The sequence below is a fragment of the Onychomys torridus genome, chromosome 1 (genome assembly GCF_903995425.1).
Source record: "Onychomys torridus chromosome 1, mOncTor1.1, whole genome shotgun sequence".
Classification (NCBI taxonomy): Eukaryota; Metazoa; Chordata; class Mammalia; order Rodentia; family Cricetidae; genus Onychomys; species Onychomys torridus.
In genome coordinates, this window is record NC_050443.1 from 69,128,038 (window position 1) to 69,153,601 (window position 25,564).

Here is a 25,564-nt window from a genome sequence, read left to right on the forward strand (position 1 = left end):
GCCTGAAAGCAACAGAAAAAGGTGAGAACAGAGCAAAAAGGGTCTCAGGACCAGATCCATCCTTGAAATGCATGCCCCAGGCAACCATTTCCTCCAATGAGGCTCCACTTCCTAATTCTCATCATTTCCCAACAACACCCTAAAAATCTGAATCCATCAGTATTGGTGAAATTATTAAGGCCACTCCACGTAGTTAAAAGGGAGGTTTATTTTGTGGGGTACTTACAAATGAGGGGGTAGGTTACAGGGTCTGGCAAGGGTATAGCACAATCCGGCGTTGTTCTCTGGAGAACTCTGCTCGGTCTACCTCCAGCGTCCAGAGTCCGGGAACCAACAGAGTGAGTCCTTCCCGATCCTTCGTCTTCCGCTCCTCCTCTTGCCCCGCCTTGTGGGCGTGACCATTACCAAAGCCTCAGTGGGGGTTGGAACTTCCAGGCCAATGCTGGGATGGCTACCCACTACACATCAGTGGACACATTGGTGAAGTCATCAGAACCCTCATGATCCAATCACCTCTCAATGACTGGATCTACCAGCCAGGGCCAAGATTTCAACATGTGAGCTTTTGGAAGGTACATCATATCCAAAGCACTGTACTCTAGATGATTCTGCTGCATTCTCTGTCTCCCACTAAATTTTTGATCCCCAATTTCCAACACAAGGATTGGCACATTGGATGCATGAGGATGCATGATATCCATACATACAAACAACATTCTCATCATCACACCTATTCCTGTAGAAATGTCTATGCTGGCCCCTGCCTTGCAGCCTCTTGCTTTCCTGGTTGTCATACATATGCTCACAACAAATGCACCTCATATGTGCTCATACTCAGATGTTAGACATGTATGTATGTATGTATATATGATTTCATATGCATGAACAATTTTTAAAATTAAATTAATTCATTTGTCTAAATTCATTGAGTTCTCAGTCTTATCTGACTCCCAGACAAAGCCCGCTGGAGAGTTTGCTGGTTCTCAGCAAAAGAAGGGGAAGTGGGGGGACGGGGAGAGATAAATTTCCTATTCTTTTCTCAGAAATTAAGACAGAAGTCATGAATTTAGAACTCATGAGAAGAGCTGGGAGACAGAACCAGAATGAGAGGAGCTCTATCAGATCATCCCAGCCTTCGGGGATCCCAGCCTGATATGTAAATGTACCCATGTAACTAACCAAAATGTGGAGAGGTCGGCATGGCAATCCAGCCACATCTTCCTTCATGGGAAGACTTGTTGCCTCAACTAATGCAGAGCCTCAGCTGCAGAAAGCCCCTTACCCACAGTCCTGCCTGCCACAGGCTACCCTCCCCCAAAAATGAAGAAATGTGTCTAACCACTCCATCCCTGTTCTGGGCTGAGCTCTTAGTGGGGTTAGTTGAGGCCATGGGGTCTACACTGAGTCTCTACATAACCCTGTTCTCTCTCGGTTCACACAAGCACAAGCTTGGACAGCAAGATGTGGGAATAGTCTCGGAATCTGTCTGTGACCCACATGCTGGAAAGACTGGAATCAAGTGGCCCTCATGAAAATGACAGAGTCCTGATGCCTGCTTTAAGCCTAAGCCCTGCCTCATACCCTCAGTGGAACAGGGTGAGATGGAACCACAGTTCCCGGGAGCCCCCAGGCTGAGCTTCCTGTGGGCTCCACTGTGTGTGACATCAAGCACCTTATTTGTGCTGTCTGAATCAGACCCCAGAGGGCCAACAGGGTTGAACTCTGGAGCCAGAGCACAGACAGACTTCCTTCTGTTTGTCTCCTCTGTCCTCACCCCAGCTCTGGCTCACAGGAATCCTTGACCCAGGCCAGGCTAGCTCTTGACAAACAGGGCTGCCAATGCACTGACTCATTGCTGGCAGCCTCTTCAGGAATTTTGGAAGAGGGAGAGGCTCAGGTGACTTTTGTTGTTTCAGCTGAGAATGTCTGTGCTCTTGGGAGAGAAGAAAGAGGCAGGGAAGGGGGAGATAGGGATGGTCGTGTTGGGGAGAGACTAATTTTGACCTTGGGAAGGATAGCTTGCATGAAAGGAATCAGGTACAGAATGCTGCTGACCTAGTGACCTTGGGGCCTGACCTCCACTGCAAGCTAATCACATGGGGGGGGGGGGGGGGAACACAAGCCACGACAAGAAACAGTTCACTCATCAACTCCAGCACACACTCCACCCTACCAAACTTACCCTTGCCTCTAGTCCTTTTAAATCTTCAAGCACAGATAGCCTAACAGGAATCCTGTATGCTATGCCATCCCTTCACAATTTTTGTGTATTTGGTTTTGTTTGTTTGTTTGTTCATTCTTAAGATAGGGTCTTGCTGTGCAGCCTAGGCTAGCGTTGAACTTGAGTTGATCTTCCTGCCTCCATTGCCTTCCTACTGCTTGGAATCATGGAAGTGCATGCCCCTAAACCTGGTACCTTCTTACTTTCAAGTTTCAGTGTATGAGCCAGGGTATTTAACAGACATCAGACTGAGATGGGTCTATCTCCGAACCCTCATTTTTCTGCTCTGTGATTCTAGCCAAACAGTATATGTTCTCATAGCATTCTTTACCTTTCCTCTGAAATGAAGTAGCAACTGTGACTAATAATCAACAAATATCAGAACAGCCTGGATGCTCTTCTCAAGCCAGAACCTATTCCAGTGAGCTGAAACCTATGCCAATTCACTGCTAAGTATCTCCAGCATGACCCATGTTGTACTAACTGGGGTGTGTGTGTGGTGTATGGTGTAGTGTGTACAGGAACAGCCTGTCAGCAGTACTCTCAGTTCATGGAACCTATTACTAATATTTATAGTGCATACATTGGGCAGGAGGAATTGATGAAAATTCGAAGAGTGTGTGAGCAGAATGCACTGAAGCCTGATGAAAAGGGAGACATGGCCACCATGCTTTTGTACATCTTTCCACATGCTCTCTGTTCCTTTTTTTTTTTTTTTTTAACATTTATTTATTATGTATACAGTGTTCTGCCTGCAGGCCAGAAGAGGGCACCAGGTCTCATAGATGGCTGTGAGCCACCATGTGGGTGCTTGGAATTGAACTCAGGTCTTCTGGAAGAGCAGCCAGTGCTCTTAACCTCTGAGTCATCTCTCCAGGCCGCCCTCTGTTCCTTTTTAAATTTTATTTTATTTATTATTGTTGTGTTATGATGTGTGTGTATGATGGTGTGCACTCTATAGTGCACGTGGGAAATCCAAGTACAACGTGCAGGAGTCAATTCTCCCCTTCGACTATGGGTTTGGGGAATTGAACTTGGGTCATTAGGCTTACACAATAAGTGCATTTACCCACTGTGAACCATCCCATCATTCCCACAAGTGCCTATTCTTACAGCACTGAACTCACTGCTCTGTGAATTTTCTACTAGTTCCATGAGTTGGCATGTGCTGATTCTTCCATCTAGAACTTTCTTCCTGCTCTTGGCTAATTTTATTTGATACTTAAAGGTGCAAATGTGGCCTCCTATGTGATACTACACCCACAGTTAGACCACAGGCACCTAGGTGGCCCCACTCTTCTCATGACCCAGGACTGGGCAATGGCTTTCCACGATGCAGAATGTTTCCCAGAACCACCAGCTGAAGGATGACCTCAGTGGACACAGTTGGCTACAGAGGCCACCATATACACAGACAGATGGACACAAGTGGCTGAGCTCCAAAGATTTTATCAGCTTATTTGTCCTCTTTACAAAACAGCAATGTCATGGAAAGCCACCAAAGATTCACTTCCCCTCGCCCACCACACACATCCATAGTCCCAGGCCTTCCCTTGGTCTCCCTACAACAAAATTCACCACCCACTCCTATCTCATTTCTCCTCAGCAACCATAATCTTCCTTTTCACCGTCCTGTGTTCTGAGGCTGCTCATTCCTGGGACCAATCCCAGCCCGACCCTGGATGTGAAAGCTGTTCCTCAGGAACCTTCTTCCATCCACTGGGCAGCTAAGGACCTGGAGAAGCTAAGGAAATGGCAGTTAGCCCTCCAGGACCTGCCACACTACGGCAGAAGAGGTCCACTCTGGCCTTGGGAACTTCCATGAGAGTGGGTTTTTAATCTTTTCCCACCCACAAACCCTCAGAGGAACTTTTAGAGGAAACTCAGACCGACTTTTGCAGGACCCTGCATCCAAAAGTATATAGAATGAGTATTCAAATCAAACATTTACTGATATCAAATCAATGCAAAATTTATTTTAAAAGAATTCTTTGGTATGCCTATAATTCTTTCCTTTTAACAAAGATGAATGCATGTTTTGATGCTAATGGTACAATTAATTAATTTTAAAATCAAATATAAAAGTAAAATTTAAGTTAAAACATTAAATCATGGCTGAATATTTGATACTGCAAGATACAAGCTATCGTCAACATTTTTCAGAGTTGATGCACTTTAATTTTAAGATTGTCAGTGCTGAGAACACTGCCTCATATAAATATGGAGTACAAAATGGCAGAAGTGTGTCTAGAGCTGTGTCAAAAATTGTTGGAAATTCTGTCTTACTCCCAGGCCCAAATTCATTGAACAATTATTTATAAAGCTCCAGTCAATAACTCAAAAGGCAATTTTTAAAACATTCAAACACTCTAACACAAAGCAACCCAAAAAAGTACAAATTTAGTATTTATATCCTGAGGATTGACAATATAAAAAGATTTTATCTTCTTTTTCCATAATTAAGCCGTATTTTTCTCTAAGAGCAGAAAACTTGGTGGGCACAGCAGAGACACTGCAATTTGGAACAGACACCAATCTCAAACCTGAGCCAGGGCAGCTCAGGCAGCCTTGGTTGGTGTTGCATGCTAGGATCACACATGCAATGCTAAGTGAGCATGATGTCAGGTGATCAGAACCAAGGCTGCAGAGAAGCCCCACAAAGCAAGAGAGGTGAGCACTGCCAGATCACCTCAGACCTATCATGCTCTTGGCTTTGAATTAACTTTTGATTATTGCACGTTCAGAAACTTTTGACTGCTGCTGTTTTTCTCAGCCTCTACCTCAGTTACATGCCTCACATGGGGTTATAACCCACAGTTTAATATTCTGAGCTTTAGGGAGGGCACCCCAGGGCTCTAGAGAAGTCCCTTATGACACAGCACTGTTGAAGCAACCTCAAAGGCCTTGCTGGGGTCTGTAAAGAGGACAAGGACTCTTGTGAGGTGATGCCGCAGCTCCCAGAGAACATCTCTTCTGTTGCTCTTTCTGTGTCCAGTGCTTTGATGGCCCCAAGTCGGCCCTTGAGGCATGTGAAAGAGTAAATGAAGGCAGTGGCTGGCTGCTGTGGGAAGGGAAGTGCTGTGGATCATGGCAAAAGGTCTGCCTAGCTTTATAGAAGCCATCCAGTCCTCAGAGACCCGAGGCTCCACGGCCATCTCAGCCAGACCTTGACCCAGCCCACCACTCCCTGTCCTTCCAGCTACCAGTTATTAACAGTGTCACTGTTTCCTCCTGAAATCTGTTTAGCAGAGGAACTGCTATGACTTGGTCAAATGTGACTATTAAAAGGAATATTTCCAGTTTGTCCTTTTGTGCCATTTCCTAAACCTACAGCCTCAAGTACTCTGTCTGCAGGAAATGTAATTATGGAACATTCCCACTGAGTAAGAAAGTTTGTTTATTTTTCATCACGAATGGGAACAACTAGTTCACATCACTTGTGGGCACGAGCCATGTCCTCCCAACAGCCCTAGACTCTCAGACTTCTTGAGGTGATTACCTCCAAAAATCTAAGCAATTTTCCTCCTCCCCATTTTAAAATTCCAGGCACACCGCCCAAGAACTAACCCCTACCTCACCGGACAATGGAAGTTAGTGGTGGAGATGATAACTTGATTTGCCAAGCTCCTTTTTCCTAATTAATAACTACTGCTTTCTCTCTTGAGTTCTGATCTGGAATTAAGATAGCTTGCCCCCCTAGAGTGAGGCCTCAAGAGCGGGTCCCAGAAGGGTGACCATGGAGAAGTAGCTGAAGGGTGTATAGTCAATGGGTGCATAGTTCCAGGAGCCAAATTCCAAAGGAGTTCCCCACAAGGAGCAATGGGCAGCAGGGCCAAGTACTGCTGAGAGGTTGAAGGGCAGGAAAGTGAGAACTGACCACTGCACTTGGCAAGGTGGAGCTGCTCAGTGACCTCGTAGACTGGGTGCCACAGAGAGAAGAAAATGAATGGGGGCAGGGGTCACGTTCTGCTCTTTGGAGGGCTTGACTATAAAAGGCAGTAAGGAGTGGGGTTGCGCCTCCAAGGGCAAGGCATTTTTTTTTTTAATAAAAGTTTTACAGTGTGTTTATGCACTGATGGGGATGACCCCGCAGAGAGAGAGAAACTGAGGATGAAGAACAGAGGACAGAATTGGAGAACACATCTCGCGGGTCCATGGGAATGAGATCACAGTCAGTGTACACAGAGGTGGCTTTGGCTAGGAGCCAAAAGGACCTCAATGGTTTCTGCGGCGGTGGCAAAGGGTGTGGAATGAGGCGGAGGATTTGGAGGCCTGCTGAGAAGATTCCCAGCATCTTGAGAACATTTCATTCTTCTTTATCCGTTGAAGTGAGGTCTCTGAGTAAGCACTCCATTTAACCTCTTCTGGCTGCTTCTGCTTCCTTTGAGCCTCATTGTCCTAAGAGAAAGTCAAAAGTTAAAAACCTCCATTGAGGGAACACAAAAATATCCACCCCATAATGTTTTTATGAAGATTAAGTGGGCAAAGGCTAATAAGAAAGTAGCACACAGCCAAGTTTACCATAAGACTAATTGATAGAGCTTGGTGTGGGGGCGGGGAAGGGGTGCTCATTTGCTATGCAAATTTGAAGACCTGAGTTCGAATCCCCAACACCCATGTAAAAAGCCAGGTGAGGCTGCTTTTGACTTTAACCCCAACATTGGGGGTGAGGTCAGAGACAGGCAGATCCTGGGGGGTTGCTGTTGAGCCAGCCTAGCTGAAACAGTGAACTCCTGACTTCCTGTCCCAAGGCAGTAGAGAACAACAGAGGAAAACACCTGACACCCTCCACTGGCCTTACATGCATGTACCACACGTGCATTTCCCCATCACACACACACACTCCAAACATACACCACAGCACACACCAGCAAAGGCGTAGCAAATCAACGGCAGTGGCTTTTGTATTGTTTTATTGCAGTGTGCAGCTCTTCTGTGAAACTCCCCACTGGTTTTTTATCCTGACCCCATTCAGCTGAACACTGATGTCTCCTACCAAAGTTCTCATCCATCAGCGTCCACGGTACCACTCATCCCACAGTTCTCTCCCACAAAGCCCATAATGCCTTTCCGGCTGCCTCCAGCTACCCAGGAGAGGCTGTGTGCTGCAGACCACACCGCGGCTTCGTGGCTTTCATACTAGACCACTGACTAGATCGACCCACCCTCTCTTCTACCCAACCCAGAGGTCCATTCCTCCTCTGTACAATTATAGGAGGTCAGATTCAGAAGCCTCCATCCAGCACTACATTCTAAAGATAAATTCAGTTCTTCAACCCTCAGGTTCTAACCTCAAAAGATATTTGATATCCAAAAAAGAAAAGCCATCAATGACTGTCTATCTACCATGAAATATCTTTGGCGCCATCTACTGGTGTATGATTTGCAAATGGCCTCCCTGAAAGCAGAAAGCCTTCTAAAGAGCAGGAACTCTGATTCCAAAGGACAGAGAACTGATGTCCCAGTGGGAGAAGCCATGCTGCCCCAATGCGCGTCAGCACGGAATGAGCACACAGAAAATCCAGAAAGCTTTAGAAATGCATACCTGATGTTAGTTACTTACTGGTGGTATTTCCTGTGTTGCTGTGAAATCTTCATAAAAATGTTAATAAAAATGTTTGCATGAGGTCTATGCTGGGGTGTGCTCCTCTGTACCAAGTGTATGGTCAGAGGTTGACACTGGGCCCATTCCTCTAACATAGTCCACATTATTCTTTGAGACACTGTGTCATTCTTAACACGGCTGGAGAGGGAGCCTCTGGGATCCTCCTGACTCCTATCTGTGGTCACAGATACCTATCACCAAACCCAGTCTGCATACAGGCGCTGAGGCCCCCAAGTCAGGTCTTCATGCTTGAGTAGCAAGCACTTTCCAGACTGAGCCATCTGCCCAGCCCCATAGTGGCTGTTTTTAATGGTTGCAAATATTCTCCTAAATGACTATCCTAGCTAATTTACTCAATCATTTTTCCTTTCTTAGATGTTTAGATTATTTCCAGTCACTGTTTATAAATAACACTGTCCCAAATGATCTAGTGTACATATTTCAGAGTTTCCCATACATCCATTTCCAAAGATAGAATTATAAGGTCAAGGGGCAAAAACATTTTATGCCCTGGATTTATATGTTGCTCTTTAAATTGCAAAGAATGCTGGAACTTTCCACTTTCCCTTGCCCCATCAGCAGCCATAGATTGCGTCGTTTTTGTTTTCTAACTGGTGGAAATGGAGCAAACCATAAACAGTGCCACTTTAATTCCTGCCCTGTGACCTCATTCATAGTGACATTGCAATTACAGTTTGGTTGTGAGCCCTCAGTATCAGTCAGGGTCTGTACCAGCGACCTGGACAGAGAACACTCATATCAAAAGAGTATTAGAGCACTGAAACACAGAAAAGGAACAATAAGCCTCGGCTCCCACCCCCTGAGGCGGAGGAACTGAAGAAAAGAGGCGGCAGCTGGCTGGTGCCGATAGGCATGCTGTGAGCTAAATGATGGATGAACTGCCAGAGGGGTCCAATGCCGCTACGGAAGTGAAGAATCCACTCTGGGGTTGTCTGACAGCAAAAGCAGAGCTCTAGACCTTTTAAATTCCAATATCAAATAAATAATGCTTTTTAAAACTATACTAATGTTTTATAAGATAAACCCATCTGAAATTATTTTTATCTCAAATTCAAATCTTATTAACTATCTACAATTTACCTATGATTCTACAAGACTGAAGCAATGCTGGAAATTGGCAGATCTAAGGTATTGGGGTCATTGACATGACTGCCCATGTCAGCAATACACATTCACTCAGAATTTCATCCACTCCCCCACACTTGTTTTTCTTTATCTTTTTCTTTTCTTTCTTTCTTTCTTTCTTTCTTTCTTTCTTTCTTTCTCTCTCTCTCTCTCTCTCTCTCTCTCTCTCTCTCCCTCCCTCCCTCCCTTCCTTTCTTTCTTTCTTTTTTTTTTTGGCATCTATTAATGACATCTATCCCATGGCTTCATTTGTTAATAATAGTGTTATTTTTCACCAGCACAGCAGCTGTACCTGAATCTACTGCTGTTTCAGCCAGTCATTACGCCTCCGCAGTTACTGCCCGCTTCTCTGGTAGTGGCCTGCTGGGACTTTTATCTCCTGCTGGATCCACCTCCTGCAGCTGCCACCAAATAGTTTTTAACTAAATCTCTTTCTATTTACCAATAAAGACTTGGGAGTCAGAGGCTGGGATGAAAACCTCCTAGCTCAGAGATAGAAGAGCAACTAGCTGGCCTTCCCTCTGCCTACATCTCAGAAAAAGAGCATCCTTCAGCTCAGCCAAACTCAAAAGACTGCCACACTCCAAGCCCCTCCCTACAACTTCCTGTGCATCTCTCTGTGTTTCAGACTCCCTCTGACTCTCTATGATTACTTTCTGTAAACTAGTTGCTGGCTCTGCCTCCTGACCCAAGGTTGATTTTATTTAATTAATGCAAACGCAAACTCTCAGTTCATAGTGTGATCAAATATCCACATCATAATAACAATAGCAGCACCTGGCTAGCTGATTGTCTCCCACCAACAAGTAATAATTCCAGGGACTATTTCCCAAACAGTTATTTACAGTAGAAGGGAGGAGATGGAATCAATTTGCCCTGAATCCCTCATTCCTACAGATACTATTTCTTTAGTGTTTTTTGTTTGTTTGTTTTGTTTGGGGAGTGTTGTTTGTTTGTTGGGGGGTGTGGGTTTTTGGTTGGTCGGTCGGTTGGTTGGTTGGTTGGTTGGTTGGTTGGTTGGTTTTTAAGACAGGGTTTCTCTATGTAGCTCTGGTTGTCCTGGAACTTACTCTGTAGTCCAGACTGGCCTTGAAATCAGAAAGCCACCTGCCTCTGTCTCCTGAGTGCTGGGATCAAGGGTGTGCACTACCACCACCTGGCAGAGATAGGATTTCTTTACAGGTTAAGAAAAGTTGCTTCTTCTCCCCCCAGATCCTAGATGTTGGGAACTCTGCCAAGTCTTTATTTGGGGATTGAGGGCTAGAAGCCACGGGTTGATGCGGTCCACTCTGTTGCAGGTACAGCCTCTGTAGCTGTGGCAGGGATCTTGGCTGCTCTGAGAATCACCAAGAACAGGCTCTCCAATCATGTGTTTGTTTTCCAGGGTGCAGGTGAGGTAAGTACCATCAGGAGGAAGGTGGTTGTTCTTAGAAGAGTAAAAATGGGTGGGGTAGTATTCATGGTAGTATTCCGAGGTGGTCTGGGATCCCACAAGAGGACACAGTATGAGTGTATTCTGATCGTTACAGTTTTTTTGAGTCTCAATGTTTGAGTTTCTCCAAGTGAGGATTTAACTGGGCTTCTTCCTAGGATTTCTAGGACTAAGGAAAAGAAGAAGGGCTCATTTTGGTGAAACATCTGGCATGTGCTGCATAACTGTGTGACTTGAGTTTAAATATCATCCTTATGCCACTCCCCAGGCTGCCATGGGCATTGCCCACCTCCTTGTCATGGCCCTGGAAAAGGAAGGCGTACCCAAGGCAGAAGCCGTAAAGAAGATCTGGATGGTGGACTCCAGGGGTCTGATTGTCAAGGTACTGTTCAGGTCTGAAAAACTAGAGGTTTCCCGGCACCTAGGGCTGCCAAGAACTAAGCTGAAAGAGTTTACATGCTTTTAATCCCAGCATGGGGAGGTAGAGACAGGCGGATGTCTGAGTTTGGGGCCAGCCTGGTCTACAGAGCAAGTTCCAGAACAGCCAGGGTTACACAAAGAAACCATGTCTCAGAAGAAGAGGAGGAGGAGGAGGAGGAGGAGGAAGAAAAGAAAAAGAAAGAGGGTTGAGGATTTAGCTCAGTGGTTGAGCACTTGCTAGCAAGTCCCTGGGTTCAATCCTCAGCTCAAGAAAGAAAGAAAGAAAGAAAGAAAGAAAGAAAGAAAGAAAGAAAGAAAGAAAGAAAGAAAGAAAGAAAGAAAGAAAGGTTTTCCAAGAGACAGGATGCTTAGAGAGGATGGGAACCGAAAAGCTTTAATTGCTGGCAGGGCAGTGGTGGCGCATGCCTTTAATCCCAGCACTCTGGAGGCAGAGGTAGGCGGATCTCTGTGAGTTCGAGGCCAGCCTGGGCTACCAAGTCTCTCTCTCTCTCTCTCTCTCTCTCTCTCTCTCTCTCTCTCTCTCTCTCTCTGTGTGTGTGTGTGTGTGTGTGTGTGTGTGTGTGTGTGTGTGTGTGTGTGTGTGTGTGTTGTTGTAGGGTGTAGGGGGGTGTGCAGTGTATGTACCTGAATACCCCTTCCAGTCTTTTCTCCTACCACCTCCTGCCTTGAGTTTATCTCAGCTATATTGAATCATAGTCCTCCAAAAGACCCAAACTCACTCTTATCCACAACATTGCACAGCCAGACCACTGTTGAAAGGGATGTGGGCCTGGCGATACATCCTCCCATCCCCCCATCATCCAGACACTGGTGACTGCTTTTGTTCACTGGCGCATTTTCCAGCGTCATTTTGTTCACCCTATTGAGCTGACTTGTCATCGAGGAGCTGTAGGCTTGACATCATCCCTCTGGCACTCCTGAGACCATCTGGAGCCGGCAGAAATGACTGCACTTGTGGCAGCCTGTCACCCCCGGGGGCTTCCGTGTGAAGAGGTGGAAAAAATCTGCAGCTTCTCAGGCGCAGCTGGCATGACCAACCTATCCTCCAGCTTACTGAGGCTCACAGGAAGACTAGTGGATCCTTTGAAATCCACTCACATTAGCTCTCAGGCACTGAGAGTCTCAAGGCCCTGTCCTTCTGCAGACCTGTAGACTGCACTTCTTGTGACCAGGGGGTTCAGTGAGGCTAAGGAATTTCCTAGCAGTCTTTCTATCTTGGCTCAATTATCCATGACCCCCAACAGCTAAAAATAAAAGACGATTTATTGATTCTTCTGTGAGGCTTGGGATCTCCGAGGCTCAGAGGTTAAAAACACTTGTTTGCTCTTTCAGGGGACCCAGATTTGATTTGATTCCCAGCATACACACATGGTGGCTAACAACTGTTTGTAACTTCAGTTACATAGGACCTGGTGCCCTCATTAGCCTCCACAGACACTGCATGCCTGTGGAGCACAAATACAAGCAGGCAAAATACCCACACAATTAAAATAAACATATATATATATTGGAGCTGAGGATCAAACCTAGGGCCTTAAGCTTGCTAGGCAAGCTTTCTACCACTGAGCTAAATCCCCAATCCCTAACATACATATTTTTTTTTAAAAAAAGAAAAAGAAAAGAAACATGTGTATACATTCCCTTAGGGTCCACCTTTCTACTGGGAAATTTGATAGAGGGTCTGGGCCTCACTATTCTGAAGGCTCAGATCAAAACATTCAAAACATGAGGCTCAGTAAGAAACACTGTCAGAATCCTAATATACTAAGGCCCTGCTCAATAGGCCCTCAAAACCACAGCTACTCCATCTTCCTTCTTTTCCTACAGGGTAGGAGCCACCTGAACCATGAGAAGGAGATGTTTGCCCAAGACCATCCTGAAGTCAACTCCCTGGAGGAGGTTGTGAGGCTGGTGAAGCCCACAGCAATTATAGGTATGGAGAAGAAGGGGCCCTACCACAAAGCCCAGCTAACCCCCTTGACTTGTAGATGGATAATCTGAGACTCAGTGAAGAATAATAAACAACCTATGGAAGCACAGCTGTTTCCCCTATTCCATGTCTGATTCATGCCATAAACTTTTACTGAGTGATTTTTGTACAGAAATCATAGAAATGAGGGACCAGAGTTGAGCCTTGTTGGCACAGAATGATATATATAACACAGTAGGAAAGCATAGTGTTGCTCTCTAGCATGGAGATGAACACTCCTTCCACACCAAAACTGGAGCCCTGGCACCTGCCCCTGTACTTGAGGAATACTTTGCTCTCAACAACAGCATTCAGGAATGCCTTCAAGGTGCACCTTCATGATCAGAGACCTGAAATGGACCAGTGGTCTCCCTGGAATGAACAAGAGGTCTCAGCTAGCTCAAGCAACAGGATTCTTTTCCTTTCTGCACCCACAGCCCCTATAAAAGATTCTACCCCCAAGATTCCCAAGTCCATCGTGGGGTACCTAGTTCCCTCACCAGGGCCCCAAGAAAAGAAATGGGATGTTTATACAGAGTAGGCATTGCCTGCTACCACCCTTTTCCCTGTAGGTGTTGCTGCCATCGCAGGAGCCTTCACGGAGCAGATTCTGAGGGACATGGCTTCCTTCCATGAGCGCCCTATCATCTTTGCCCTGAGCAACCCCACCAGCAAGGCTGAGTGCACAGCTGAGAAGTGCTACCGGGTCACCGAGGTCAGCGGGGAGTCCTTCCTCCCACCAGCTGAGAGAAAGTAGTAGCAGTTACTACCAGCAACCCTCTAGGGTGACAAGAAGTGCTCCATCATCAAGAGCAAGCTGAGGTTTAGAAAGACAGTCAACTTTCCCAAGATCATCAAGCTAATAGAGAATAGAGCTAGCCCTGCAACCTAGATCTAACTCCAAAACCAAAGCTCTTCCCATGATACTGGACTACCCAAGGTTCCCCCAAACAACAGAGCTTTGTCCAGAACCCATGGCTTCTAGATTCTCTAGGCAACTACCTTGTGTTGGCCCTCCCAGATGTTGGCGGAAGAGGCACCATGACCTTCGCTGTCAGTAACTTGGGGAGGCAAGGTTTAGCCTTCTGGTCAAATAAATGAACTTAGAGTATTTACTATTCTGGACACTTAGGGGAGGGTGAAGATGGGCCTAACATTTAAGAGAGAAGAATAGACTACCATGACTGCCCCAAACCTGTCCCCAAGCTCCAACTCTGCTTTTCTTCCTACTTCCAGGGCCGAGCAATCTTTGCCAGTGGAAGTCCTTTTAAGAGTGTGACTCTGGAAGATGGCAGGACATTCATTCCTGGTCAGGGAAACAATGCCTATGTGTTTCCTGGGGTGGCACTGGGTGTCATCGCCGGTGGGATCCGACATATCCCAGATGAAATCTTCCTCCTGACGGCAGAGGTACTGCTGTTTCTCTTTCCAGGATGCTTCTAATAGGGGTGGTGGATCAATACCAGGTCTTTAAGCCCAATGACCCCTGGATTCATCCCCTCTTATCTCCTACCCACTCACCCCCAACCTTGGCATCAGACCAGAAACAAGGCTGGAAAAGAAAGCTCATGGAACCATGAACAGAAAAAATGTTTTTGCTTAGATGGCCACCCAGAATGATACCAAGGATGTGGGGGCTAGGACCCAAGAAGTAAGTAAGGGGCCCAGAGACTCCTGTGTAACAGGCTGTGACCAACCAGAGGACAGAATCTTTATTTGCCAGTCACAAGTTTATTCATGTTGGTCTTGGTGATTTCCTTCTAGAATTCATGGAACCTTGTGCTGTTTTAAACTTCAGCCAGGCTTAGTACAGAAAGAATGAGTCTTTGTTTAAGCCTAAGCATTAAGCTTCCTTAGGTCTATGGATGGCACAGGTGGTGGCACCTGGACAAGATTTGGGATAATGGGATGGATTTGTTCTGTAAAGAATCAATCTCTCTCTCTCTCTCTCTCTCTCTCTCTCTCTCTCTCTCTCTCTCCTCTCTCTCTCTAGCATATTGCCCAAGAAGTCTCTGAGCAGCACCTTTTCCAGGGGAGACTGTACCCACCACTCAGCACCATCCGAGATGTGTCTCTGAGAATTGCAATCAAAGTAAGGGGCATCCTACTCAACCCTCTAATACGTGTAGTAAGGCTCCACCTCTTCCTCTGACTTCAGGAGGGCCATGGAAACCTGAGCTCCTTGAGCCTTGCTGCATGCAACCCACAGACTGGGTGACAAGCTCTTGCCTGCTCAACAGCCTGCACCCCACCCCAAACACCCACCCAGGCCAATTCTAGGAAAGCTCCCACATTCCCCAACAAACATCAGGAAGGAAGGTCATCAGAGGCCACGGTCTTGTGAACCAGAATGTGGGTGGAATTTTTTTTTAATGAATCATAATCATTCATTTCTGGGAAAGGTCAGCTTGCACAGCATCATGGGAAGGATTCAGGGTTTGGAGTCCCCACTCCAGCAATCAGCAGAGGCGTAATTATGGCCCAGTAGTTTCATTTCCCTCAACCTTGGCTGCTTTTCTATAGAGACCAGTAGTTCCTTCTATAGAGACCAGTAGTTCCCAAAACTCTGGAGATTAAAAGCTCGTGCTGGCCAAAGTAGATACTCATTTTCCCCCTTTCTCTCTTTAAGGGGTGATGAGGTGATCAGGTTCACAGAATATTCCAGACTATGAGATTATGTAAAGATAATGGGTTTTCAAAGAAAACATAATGCAATAAAGACCAATTTCAAGCAATAATTATCCAAGCTGGATAATAGGTACATGACATCCTTTCCATTAGTGTATTATTTTCTGTAAGAATAACAAATAATTACAGAAAGTGCACTGCACAGCAATACATAGTTCCCATGAGTTGTCCAGAGCAGGCACCCTTAAGAAGTAACTTTAAGTCCAACAATCCAGGTCCCAGTCCAGCTCACCCAGTCCACTTCCTTCACTTGGGGGGCTGTTTGTTCACAAGATGATCATCCAATTCAATCACGTGAACTTACATGGGTTCTGGGTGACTGTTACTCATTATATTCCTATCACTCTAGAAGAAGGTTATCATTACTTTGCTTAGCAAGCTGAAGTACTCAAGTCTATCATTGGCTGGACATAATAGGCTGGGTCTCTTTGACCTTGGTCCAGGCACTGGGTATGAATCCATCTCCAGAGCTCTGGGAGGAGGGACTACTAGGCCCTTGGGAAAAGAAACAAGTACTATCTAGGAAGAAAGTTTTAATCCTCCCCTTCCAGTGGTGTCATAGGTGACAACTGAAGAGGAACATGACTGGTCCTTTAGGGGATGTTTCTTTGCCCCTGGCTGCCAAGTAAGGGGCTTTTAAGGCAGATTTTCTCATAGGTCTAGATTCTCATCCAAACATGTTTTTCCTAGGTCCTCAACTATGCGTATAAACACAACCTGGCCTCCTACTATCCAGAGCCCAAGGACAAGGAGGCTTTTGTAAGATCTCTGATCTACACTCCAGACTATGACTCCTTCACACTAGATACCTACAGTTGGCCTAAGGAAGCTATGAATTTTCAGAAGGTCTGATGTACTCTCTGGGGCTTGTTTGGGGTGGATAAAGAAATACAATATAAACAGGTTCCAAAATGGCCAGCCTTGTCACCTTGGTTATTTTTCTTTGTCATTTGCTGTCCTTTGTGTGTTTTGGGGAGATGCTAAGGCATACAGTGGATGACAACTTTGTTCCTGAAAGCCCTGGAAGCTCACTTTCCTATAATCCTTTTCTGAATCCCTTTCCAAATGTTTCTCTTACTGTTAGTTGCTAACTATTAACCAAGCCTTGCGGGAAATTCTGCCTAGAATCCCACCCTTGTAGATCTCAAGGTCTAGATTGGACACTAGTCCCTTTTCATAGGAGAGGAAGTGTTGCGGCCATGGAAAATGTTCATACAAAAGTCATAGTGCTCAAAGAAGAAAGGGCACTTCCCATGAAGACACAAGAGGAGAGTTGTGTTTGTAATCTTCCCCAAGAGTAAATGATGAGTTAAGTCATAGGCACTCAAGAAAAGGAAGCAAAGCCACCAGCTAGAAAATGTGCTCCACCCATCAGGGAGTTAATCCATATCGGAAGAATACATTACCTTCAAGACTCAGAAGGGTGTGTGGGCTGAGTGGCTAGAGGCTCATAAGAAAGGTCACTGCCCTTTGGACTGTTGAGCACTGTACATTCTATTTTGTCATTACTAAAGGGGAAAATAGAAAAATAGGGTGGGAAGGGTCAGCATGCCAAAGGATGAGGGAAAAGGAGAAGCAAAGAGAGTGAACAGCATGAGAATGTGTTGATTTAATTTCTAAGGAAGACTTGATTTACTGTCCCAGGCTCTGGAACACCCTTCACACTGAAGTAATTGAGCAATTCAAAGCAGCTTTCTTGTAGAAATGATGTCAGTCTGTCCTGAGTGTTTCTGAGGCCAGTTAGTGAAAACCTTTACCTCTCCCATTTTCTTTTCTTTTATTTTTAAATTAAGAAAATTTTTATTCATTCCACATACCAACCACAGATCCCTCCCTCATCCCTCCTCTTGCTCCCCTCTCCAGCCTTCCTCCCCAGCCCACCCCCCCATCCACTCCTCCAAAAAGGTATGGCCTCCCATGGTGAGTCAGCAAAGCCCAGGCACATTCTGCTAAGGTAGATCCAAGCCCCTCCCCCTGCATCAAGGCTGTGTAAGGTGTCCCACCATAGGCAATGGGCTCCAACAAACCAGTTCATGCACCAGGGATGGATCCTATTTCCATTGTCAGGGGCCCCTCAAACAGACCAAGCTATATAACTGTCTCGCCCATACAGAGGGCCCAGTCCAGTCCCATGCAGGCTCCACAGCTGTTGGTCCAAAGTTCATGAGTTCTCACTAGCTTGGTTTGGTTGTATCTGTAAGTTTCCCCTTCATGGTCTTGATGCCCCTTGCTCATAGAATTCCTCTTTCCTCTCTTTGACTGGACTTCTGGAGCTGGGCCTGGTGCTTGGCCATGGATCCATTTCCATCAGTTACTGAAATGGCATTCACCAATCTGATCACTGGGGTAGGCCAGCTCAGGCACCCCCTCCATCTCTGCTAGTAATCTAAGCTGGGGTCATCCCTGTGGATTCCTGGGAACTTCCCTCCAACCAGGTTTCTCCTATCCCCATGATGTCTCCTTCTATCAAGATATCTCCCTCATTACTCTCCTAACTCCACCTCTGTTCCAGCTCAATCATCCCATTCCCCCATGCTCCCATCCCCCATTCCCTACTCTCCATGGTTCCACTCCACCTCCAGTTTACTCAGGAGATCTCATCTATTTCCCCTTTTTAGGGCATTTCATGTGTTCCTCTTAGAGTCCTCCTTGTTAGCTAGCTTCTCTGGAGCTGTGGGTTGTAGTCTGGTTATCCTTTGCTTTACATCTAGTATCCACTTATGAGTGAGTCCTTACCATATTTGTCCTTCTGAGTCTGGATTGCCTCATTCAGGATGATATTTCCTAGTTCTATCCATTTGCCTGCAAATTTCATGTTTTTTACTGCTGAGTAATACTCCATTGTGTGTATGTACCACATTTTCTTCATCCATTCTTCAGTTGAGGGGCATGTAGGTTGTTTTCAGGTACTGGCTATTATGAATAGTGCTGCTTTCTTAAAGGGATTTATTGAGTTCTTCCAATTTTTTGTTTGTCTTTTCCTCAATTTCTTTAAGGGATTTTTTTATTTCATCTTTAAAGACCTCTATCATCTTCATAAAGTTATTTTTAAGGTCATTTTCTTCTGTTTCTTCTATGTTGTGATGTTCAGGTCCTGCTGTTGTAGAACTGCTAGGTTCTGGTGGCACCATATTTCTCTTTATGTTGTATGTGTTTTTGCACTAGCGTCTACACATTTCTTCCTCCAATAGGTGCAAGAAGTGTCTGTCTAGGGAGCTGCTCTTGGTCTGCTCTGTAATGGCTGTGTCTGTGTCTCAGGGGTCTTCATTCAATCAGAGCTAGTGGAGTCTGTGTCTCAGAGAGCCGCTCAGCTATCAAGGGGATAGGTGGGTTTGGGGCAGGAAGTGGGTCTTGTAGATTGTAGGGTTCAGGCCGATGGGGGATGTTGGTGGAGATGCTTGCCCATAGGAGTCTTCCCTGCTGGCCTGCACTGGAGCAATGATTGGTAGGGAAAGAGGGATGTGGGCAGTGCTCCCAGGACCTGGGTCCTAGAGACAGGACTCTCAGGCTCTGAGAGGAGACACTCACCTCTTGGTCCAATCAGAGTCAGTGGATTCTCTACCTCCCCCATTTTCATAAGTGCACACCCTGCATGGCAAACAGTAAAGACAGACTTGGAGCCCCTGCTGTGACCTGATTGGGATATCAGCTTCTAATTATTAATCATTGTATTGAGACCTACCCATGTATTAATCATTCTTTGAGATGTACCCATGTTGCCACCTCAGCCAGAATTCCCACTGCATATAATGAGCTATTTGACTATCTCTCAGTGCAATCTGGGTAAACCATTAAGCTCCATGAAGAGTATTTAGCAGAGTCATGAATCTATCACATCTTGTTCAGGTCTTATTCTTCCAGCATCAGCTTCCTTGGGGCTAGTGTTAAGCCACCAATATCCCCAGTGTAGATTTCAATGTAAAAACTAACACTATACACTTCTAGATGAGAATAAAGCAGTAAGTCCTCATGAAGACTCACCAGCAAATCTCTAATTACAAGCTCATATCTAATGCCTGTGTCCTGAGGACTACAATTGCAAACAATAGAAGAAACTTGCTAAGATTTCCAATTTTCTTACCTATTGCATCAGCCCCACATGAGCACCAATAGCCTTGTTGGATTTCTCATTTCCACAGGAGAAACCATCTACCTGTACCCAGCCTAATCCTTTCTATTCCATGCCCAGAATCAGTAAGTGCACCCAGAGAAGAAAATGGCCGCTTATGTCAAAAAGATCCCCCCATGCGATCCCTACCCAGCTAGTTCACATCCCTCTCATAGTTCTCTCATCTTTTTTCTTTTTTGTTTTATTAAGAAAAATTTTTCATTCATTTTTACACACCAATCAAAGATCCCCATCCTCCTTCCTCCCCCCCCCCCAGCTTACCCCTCCCAACCCATCCTCCACTCCCCCAACAAGAAGGCAAGGCCTCCCATGGGGAGGCACATCCAGTAGAGGCAAGTCCAAGCCCTTCCCCCTGCCTCAAGGCTGCACAAGGTGTCCCATCTTAGGTAGTGGGCTCCACAAAGCCTGCTCATGCACCAGGGATGGATCCTGATTCTACTGCCAGCCAGCACCCCCCCCCCCCAAGCAGATCAAGCTACACAATTGTCTTGCCATGCAGAGGCCTGTCACATATCTCTTAATATATGGCTTTTAAATGTCTTCATATTTCCTTAATAGTAGGCAGTGTTTTAGGGTTTCATCATCTATACCTCCCATGTAGAGAAGTAGAAAGCTCTAAACATCGATTTTCAAAATTCCAAATGTATTCCTAATATAACTGACTTATGATCAGAGAATTTGTTATGACTTATTGAAATATATTTAAATTTGCTGGGGAATTTTTTTGTCACTGCTATGGTCAAATTTAAGAAAACAGTTCACATCCTCTCAAAAAGAATATGTACATCAACATGGTTGGATGCAATACTCTTTGTTTTGGGAACTTTTATTTCATTCAATACCACATATCACTGATGTTTTATCTACTCGACCTGAATCTGAAAGATAAATAGTTAGAGCTCTGGGAAACTTCAATTTTTCCTTGTCCATATTTACTTGATATATTTTGGCCCAGTGTTATTAATAGGTACATGAAGTTTAGAATTGTTATAACTTATGGGGAACTCAAAGCTCTGAAACTTTGTGATTCTCTTAATAATGCATTTGTTCTATTATAGCATCTTGGAAGTCTCTCTTGCAATTCCTTATTCATTAAGATGTTTAAACTCATAGAGTCCCTGGTGATGGCAAACACCCTCCAGTTATTTCTGCCACAGAATTCAAACCACTCTTCTCTACAGTGAAAGTATGATTGTCTTAACATTAAAACATAGAATCATTTCATAAATTTCAAAATAAAATAATTATCAAGAGCCCCAATTTTAACTCACATAATTTTAAAAACATAAAATATTGCTGGGTAGTGATGGCACACACCTTTAATCCCAGAACTTGAGAAGCAGAGGAGAGGCAGGCAGATCTCTGTGAGTTTGAGGCCAGCCTGGTCTACAGAGTGAGTTCTAGAACAGCCAAGGATAGAGAGAAACTGTATCTCAAAAAAACAAAAACAAAAACAAAAAAGCATAAAATATTAAATGTCCAGATGACTAGTAGAAACTCACTACTGTTTTGGTTGGGAAAACAGAGGAAAATATCACACTTTAAGCCAAAGTACAAGTAGCAAGCAATTCTAATGTTTGGCAAAAATAGAAGTCTCATAAATAGGGTAATTAAACATTGATTTAGCTACAAAGAAAACACACCTCTACCTTTTATAAAATACAAGGGGCCGGCAAAATGGCTCAGTAAGTAACATGCCTGCCATGCAAGCATGAGGACCTGAGTTCAATCTCCAGAGCCCATAAAAAATTTTAAAAAAACATAGAAAATTTAAAAAAAATTTTAAAAATTCTGAGAGTGGTGGGGTGAGATGCACTTATAATCCCAGCACTGGGGAAGCAGAGAGAGGTGCTCCCCTGGGGCTCACTGACCAAGCAGCCTAGCTCAGTGAGCAAGCACCAGGTAAAGGTTGAAAGACCCTATTTCAAAACACCAAAGAAGAGAGCAACTGAGAAATCTACTTGCCATTTGAGGTTAACCTCTGGTGCGCGCGCACGCGCACACACACACACACACACACACACACACACTCCCATACGCACACACACTCCCATACACACATACAAAATGCTTACTAAATTAAAAACCTTATGTCCTACACAATATTTTACTTCATAGTCTTTCCCACTCTGTCTTCAACTCTCCTCCTTTAACTGGTATGCCAAACATAAACATTTGTAGTAAGGCATTTTTATCAGGAGACGTTAAGCACACACAGTACAAATGGATCTCATCTGAGCTTCTACCAAAGCTGGCTTCTCAAAACAAGTTTCAAAACAGCATAAAATGAGATTTACGGAAATGCGTTAATCACTGTGGAACTTAAAATCTCACAGCAGCAGCTGCTGTAAACTTGATGTACACCAGCACATTTTCGGGGAGTCGGACACCAAAGATCGGGAAAATACCTACCTACTTGCAATGTTTGAAATGACTGAAGGAATAGACCACATAAAGTCTGGAATTCTATTCATATTTTTTTTTAGAATTTTAATTCTGTATTACTAAAAATAGACAAGTATTGTGCTGTGTCTTGGCAGCCAATCCCACTAAATTTCTTACATATCTTACATGTGATCGTCATATGCACACGGAGATTTCACTTAGGTCAAGCTTGTAGCTTTTATGTCCCCATGGAAGCCTTAGTAAACTCATTTGTTGAGTGTATATTGTTGACTAATATGTGCAGTAAATTTGGTCCTATCTCAAGGAAACAGCCTCAAACAGTCATATTTTAATGAATGCCTGTTTCCACTGGAGTCTCTGAAATGCAGGTGCATTTTGGAACAGTATTTCTCCAAGTCCAAAAGCTGCTTGGTGTTGTAACCTCCATGCCACTTTTGTCTTACAAGCTGTAGTACATTTTCATTTTCCATCGCACTTTAAATTAATTCTAAGGCAAAAAGCACTGGAGTCCTCCCAAGACCTGCAGCACAAGGTACAGCCATTCAACCAGGCTCCCCTCAAAATTCCACGTTTACAAGACTTACCTGGTCACCCACCATCTGGTTGGATGGTGATGGCTCTGAATCACCAAAGGCCTTCTTTCTCAACAAGAGCCATGTCATAAGTTGCTTCACACACTTGTACTATTGTGGTAATTCCATAGTAGCTCTAAATCTGTTCAAGGTTGAATTGGTTGGATTATGTGTGGTAAGAAATCTCATATTCCTGTAAGTGAATGCTACAGCAGGTGGATTGTTCATCAGAGTCATGCTAATCTAGTTTAAAATAATACTTCATATCATTACAGAAGTGTAAAAAAAATACAGAAATTATTTCAAGAAACCAAAGTACAATACCTACCACCTGAAATTCCCAGTGCTTTGAAGTTGAAGTTAGGTGTAACAGGAAAAGGAACCACCCAACAACCATCCATTTGCATGGGGCCACTCAGACCCTGTGTTCTGATGACCAACCAACCCATGACTCTAAAGGCATCTTGCTGGAGCACTGATGGCTCCCTACAGTCCATTCAAAAGCATCGTGATGAGCCTGGCAACAATCTCCAGGCTTAATCTTTCAGAGACTCCACAAATGTGTGGTCAACAGCACCATGGAGGGGAATAGGTTGACTCGTTCCAGCGTGGATGGGAGAAGGGCTCATAGAGTTCTAGCACTAGCTGAGGAACTATTGGCAATTGGGTTCTGGGGAGGGAAAGTCATTTTTTTCTTTACGAGTGTGGCCTCTGGTAGGTTTGTTATGCCCCAGTGGATAGTCCCATGCTCAACCCTACCCAGTGGGTTATAGGGGATGGGGAAGGAAGGAAGGAAGGAAGGAAGGAAGGAAGGAAGGAAGGAAGGAAGGAAGGAAGGAAGGAAGGAAGGAAGGAAGGAAGGAAAGAAGGAAGGAAGGAAGGAAGGAAAACATGAAGGTTGTACTTCAAGGGAGGAAGTAGGAAGATTATATGTGATTAAGATACATTATATACCCATCTGAGGGGAAGTCTAAAAATTAAAAGTACATTTAATATTTTGAACATAGACTAACAGAAATGATCCTGGTCTAGAGATACTCAGCAGTTAAGAGCACATACTGCTTTGGCAGAGTATCAGAGTTCAGCACCAATGCCAGGCGGTTCACAACCTTCTTACCTCCAGCTCCAGGGGAGATGGTGCCCTCTTTTAGCATCCAAGGTCACTTGCACTCACATGCACATACCCCCACACAGGCACACACAATGTACAGAAAGCAAGACCACTCAGAAAAACCTATCATAACCAAACTACAGAAAACCAAAACTCAAGAAGAAAATCGAGAAAACATTATATGCAACCAAAATCACTGGACTTCTCACCAAAACCCATAGAATAAACAATTTAAACAAAGTAATTTGTTTAAAATACTGAAAGAAAATAACTGTCCACTCAATTCATATATTCAATGAAAATCTTCAAGAATAAAGGCATAGTACATTCTCAGATGAAGTAAAGCTAACAGATTCTTTTTTAAAAAAATAAATGTATACAATGTTCTGCCTGCATATATGCCTGCATGCTAGAGCGCACCAAATCTCATTATAGATGGGTGTGGGCCACCATGTGGTTCATGGGAATTGAACTTCTGGAAGAGCAGCCAGTGCTCTTAACCTCTTAGCCATCTCTCCGGCCTCCAGATTCATCTTTTTTAATTATTTTATTTTTACATCCAGACCAGTTTCCCTTCCCTCCTTCCTTCCAGTCCCTCCTCCACCTCTCCTCTGTACTCCCCATGCACTCTGTTTCTCTTCAGAAAAGGACAGGCCTCCCAAGGATATCAACCAAACTTGGCATATCAAGTTGCAGTAAGACTAGGCACCTCCCTCATTATGAAGGTGGATGAGGCAGTGCAGAATGAGAAAAAGGGCCCCCAAAGCTGGCAGAAGAGTCTGAGACAACCCCTGCTCCTACTGCTGGGAGTTCTACAAGAACACCAAGCTACACCACTCTAACATATATACAGAAGGCCTAGGTCAGTCCCGCGCAGGTTCCCTGGTTATCGGTTCAGTCTCTGTGAGCTCAAATTAGCTAACAGATTCTATAGCCACCAAATTTGAACTAAAGAAATGCTTAAGGAAGCTTTTCAGTATGAGAAATTATACCAGAATCATTGGACCTTCAAAAATGAGTAAAAGAATTAGTAACATTTGATGTAAGTATTACCGGCTACTTCTCACCTTTTGTTTGTTGTTGCTGCTGCTTTTCTTGTGTGTGTATGTTTGGGTTTTTGGGGAGGAGGGTTTCAAGACAGGATTTCTCCTCGAAGCCCCAGCTGTCCTAGAACTCACTCTGTAGACCAGGCTAGCCTCAAACTCACAGAGATCCACCTGCTTCCTGAGGGCTGGGATTAAAGGAGTGTGCCATCACCACCTGGCTTGTTTTTTCTTTCTTTATTTTTTTTTTAAACCACACAGTTTTAAAGCAAAAAATGTTAACATTTTCTGGTGAGTTTTTCACTGTACATAATTGTAATATATATGGTTGTAGCATGAATATGTGGTTAACAAAAGAGGGAAGAAAAAAAAGTGCTTGCCTTGCAAATACAAGGACCTGAGGTCAATCTCCAGAGCCCACGTTTATTTAAAAAAAAAAAAGAAAGAAAGAAAGAAAAAAGAAAAAAAAAACAGGAGAGGAGATGTACCATGTAAAGATAAATGAAGAAAGTTCCTGACTGAACATCTTGGCCAGCCTTTTGACGGGAGCCTGAGTCCTCTTCAGCAGTGCATGGAGCCTAAGAACAGACATGAGTAAAACAATGAGAGAAGGGGGCACCTGCCAAGCCAGCCAGGCTCTCCCTACAGCACACACTTATTTCTGCAATATGACCAGGATGTGGAAATGACTGGACAACAAAATGCACCATGGGAGATCTCCAAGGGGATGGCACTCCTTGGGACACTAAAAGTCCCTGTTGTCATTAACTAAAACACCGTGACAACATTGCTCTGAACCTC

The 25,564-nt window shown here is 44.5% G+C and overlaps 1 protein-coding gene and 1 pseudogene across 2 annotated transcripts in view; one reads left to right on the forward strand and one right to left on the reverse strand.

Annotated features, from left to right (window-relative positions):
* Window positions 1-16,420, forward strand: part of Me3 (malic enzyme 3) — a 211,061-nt gene extending 194,641 nt beyond the window's left edge. For both annotated transcript variants that reach the window (XM_036194599.1, XM_036194591.1), the window contains exons 9-15: window positions 10,271-10,368; window positions 10,673-10,786; window positions 12,673-12,778; window positions 13,387-13,529; window positions 14,051-14,224; window positions 14,808-14,906; window positions 16,193-16,420. In XM_036194599.1, the coding sequence (XP_036050492.1) occupies window positions 10,271-10,368; window positions 10,673-10,786; window positions 12,673-12,778; window positions 13,387-13,529; window positions 14,051-14,224; window positions 14,808-14,906; window positions 16,193-16,354 (896 nt within the window). In that variant the 3' untranslated portion in view covers window positions 16,355-16,420. The remainder of the gene's footprint in view (window positions 1-10,270; window positions 10,369-10,672; window positions 10,787-12,672; window positions 12,779-13,386; window positions 13,530-14,050; window positions 14,225-14,807; window positions 14,907-16,192) is intronic.
* A 5,916-nt stretch (window positions 16,421-22,336) lies between these two features.
* LOC118573600 lies at window positions 22,337-22,798 on the reverse strand (annotated as a pseudogene).
* Between the last annotated feature and the right edge of the window lie 2,766 nt (window positions 22,799-25,564).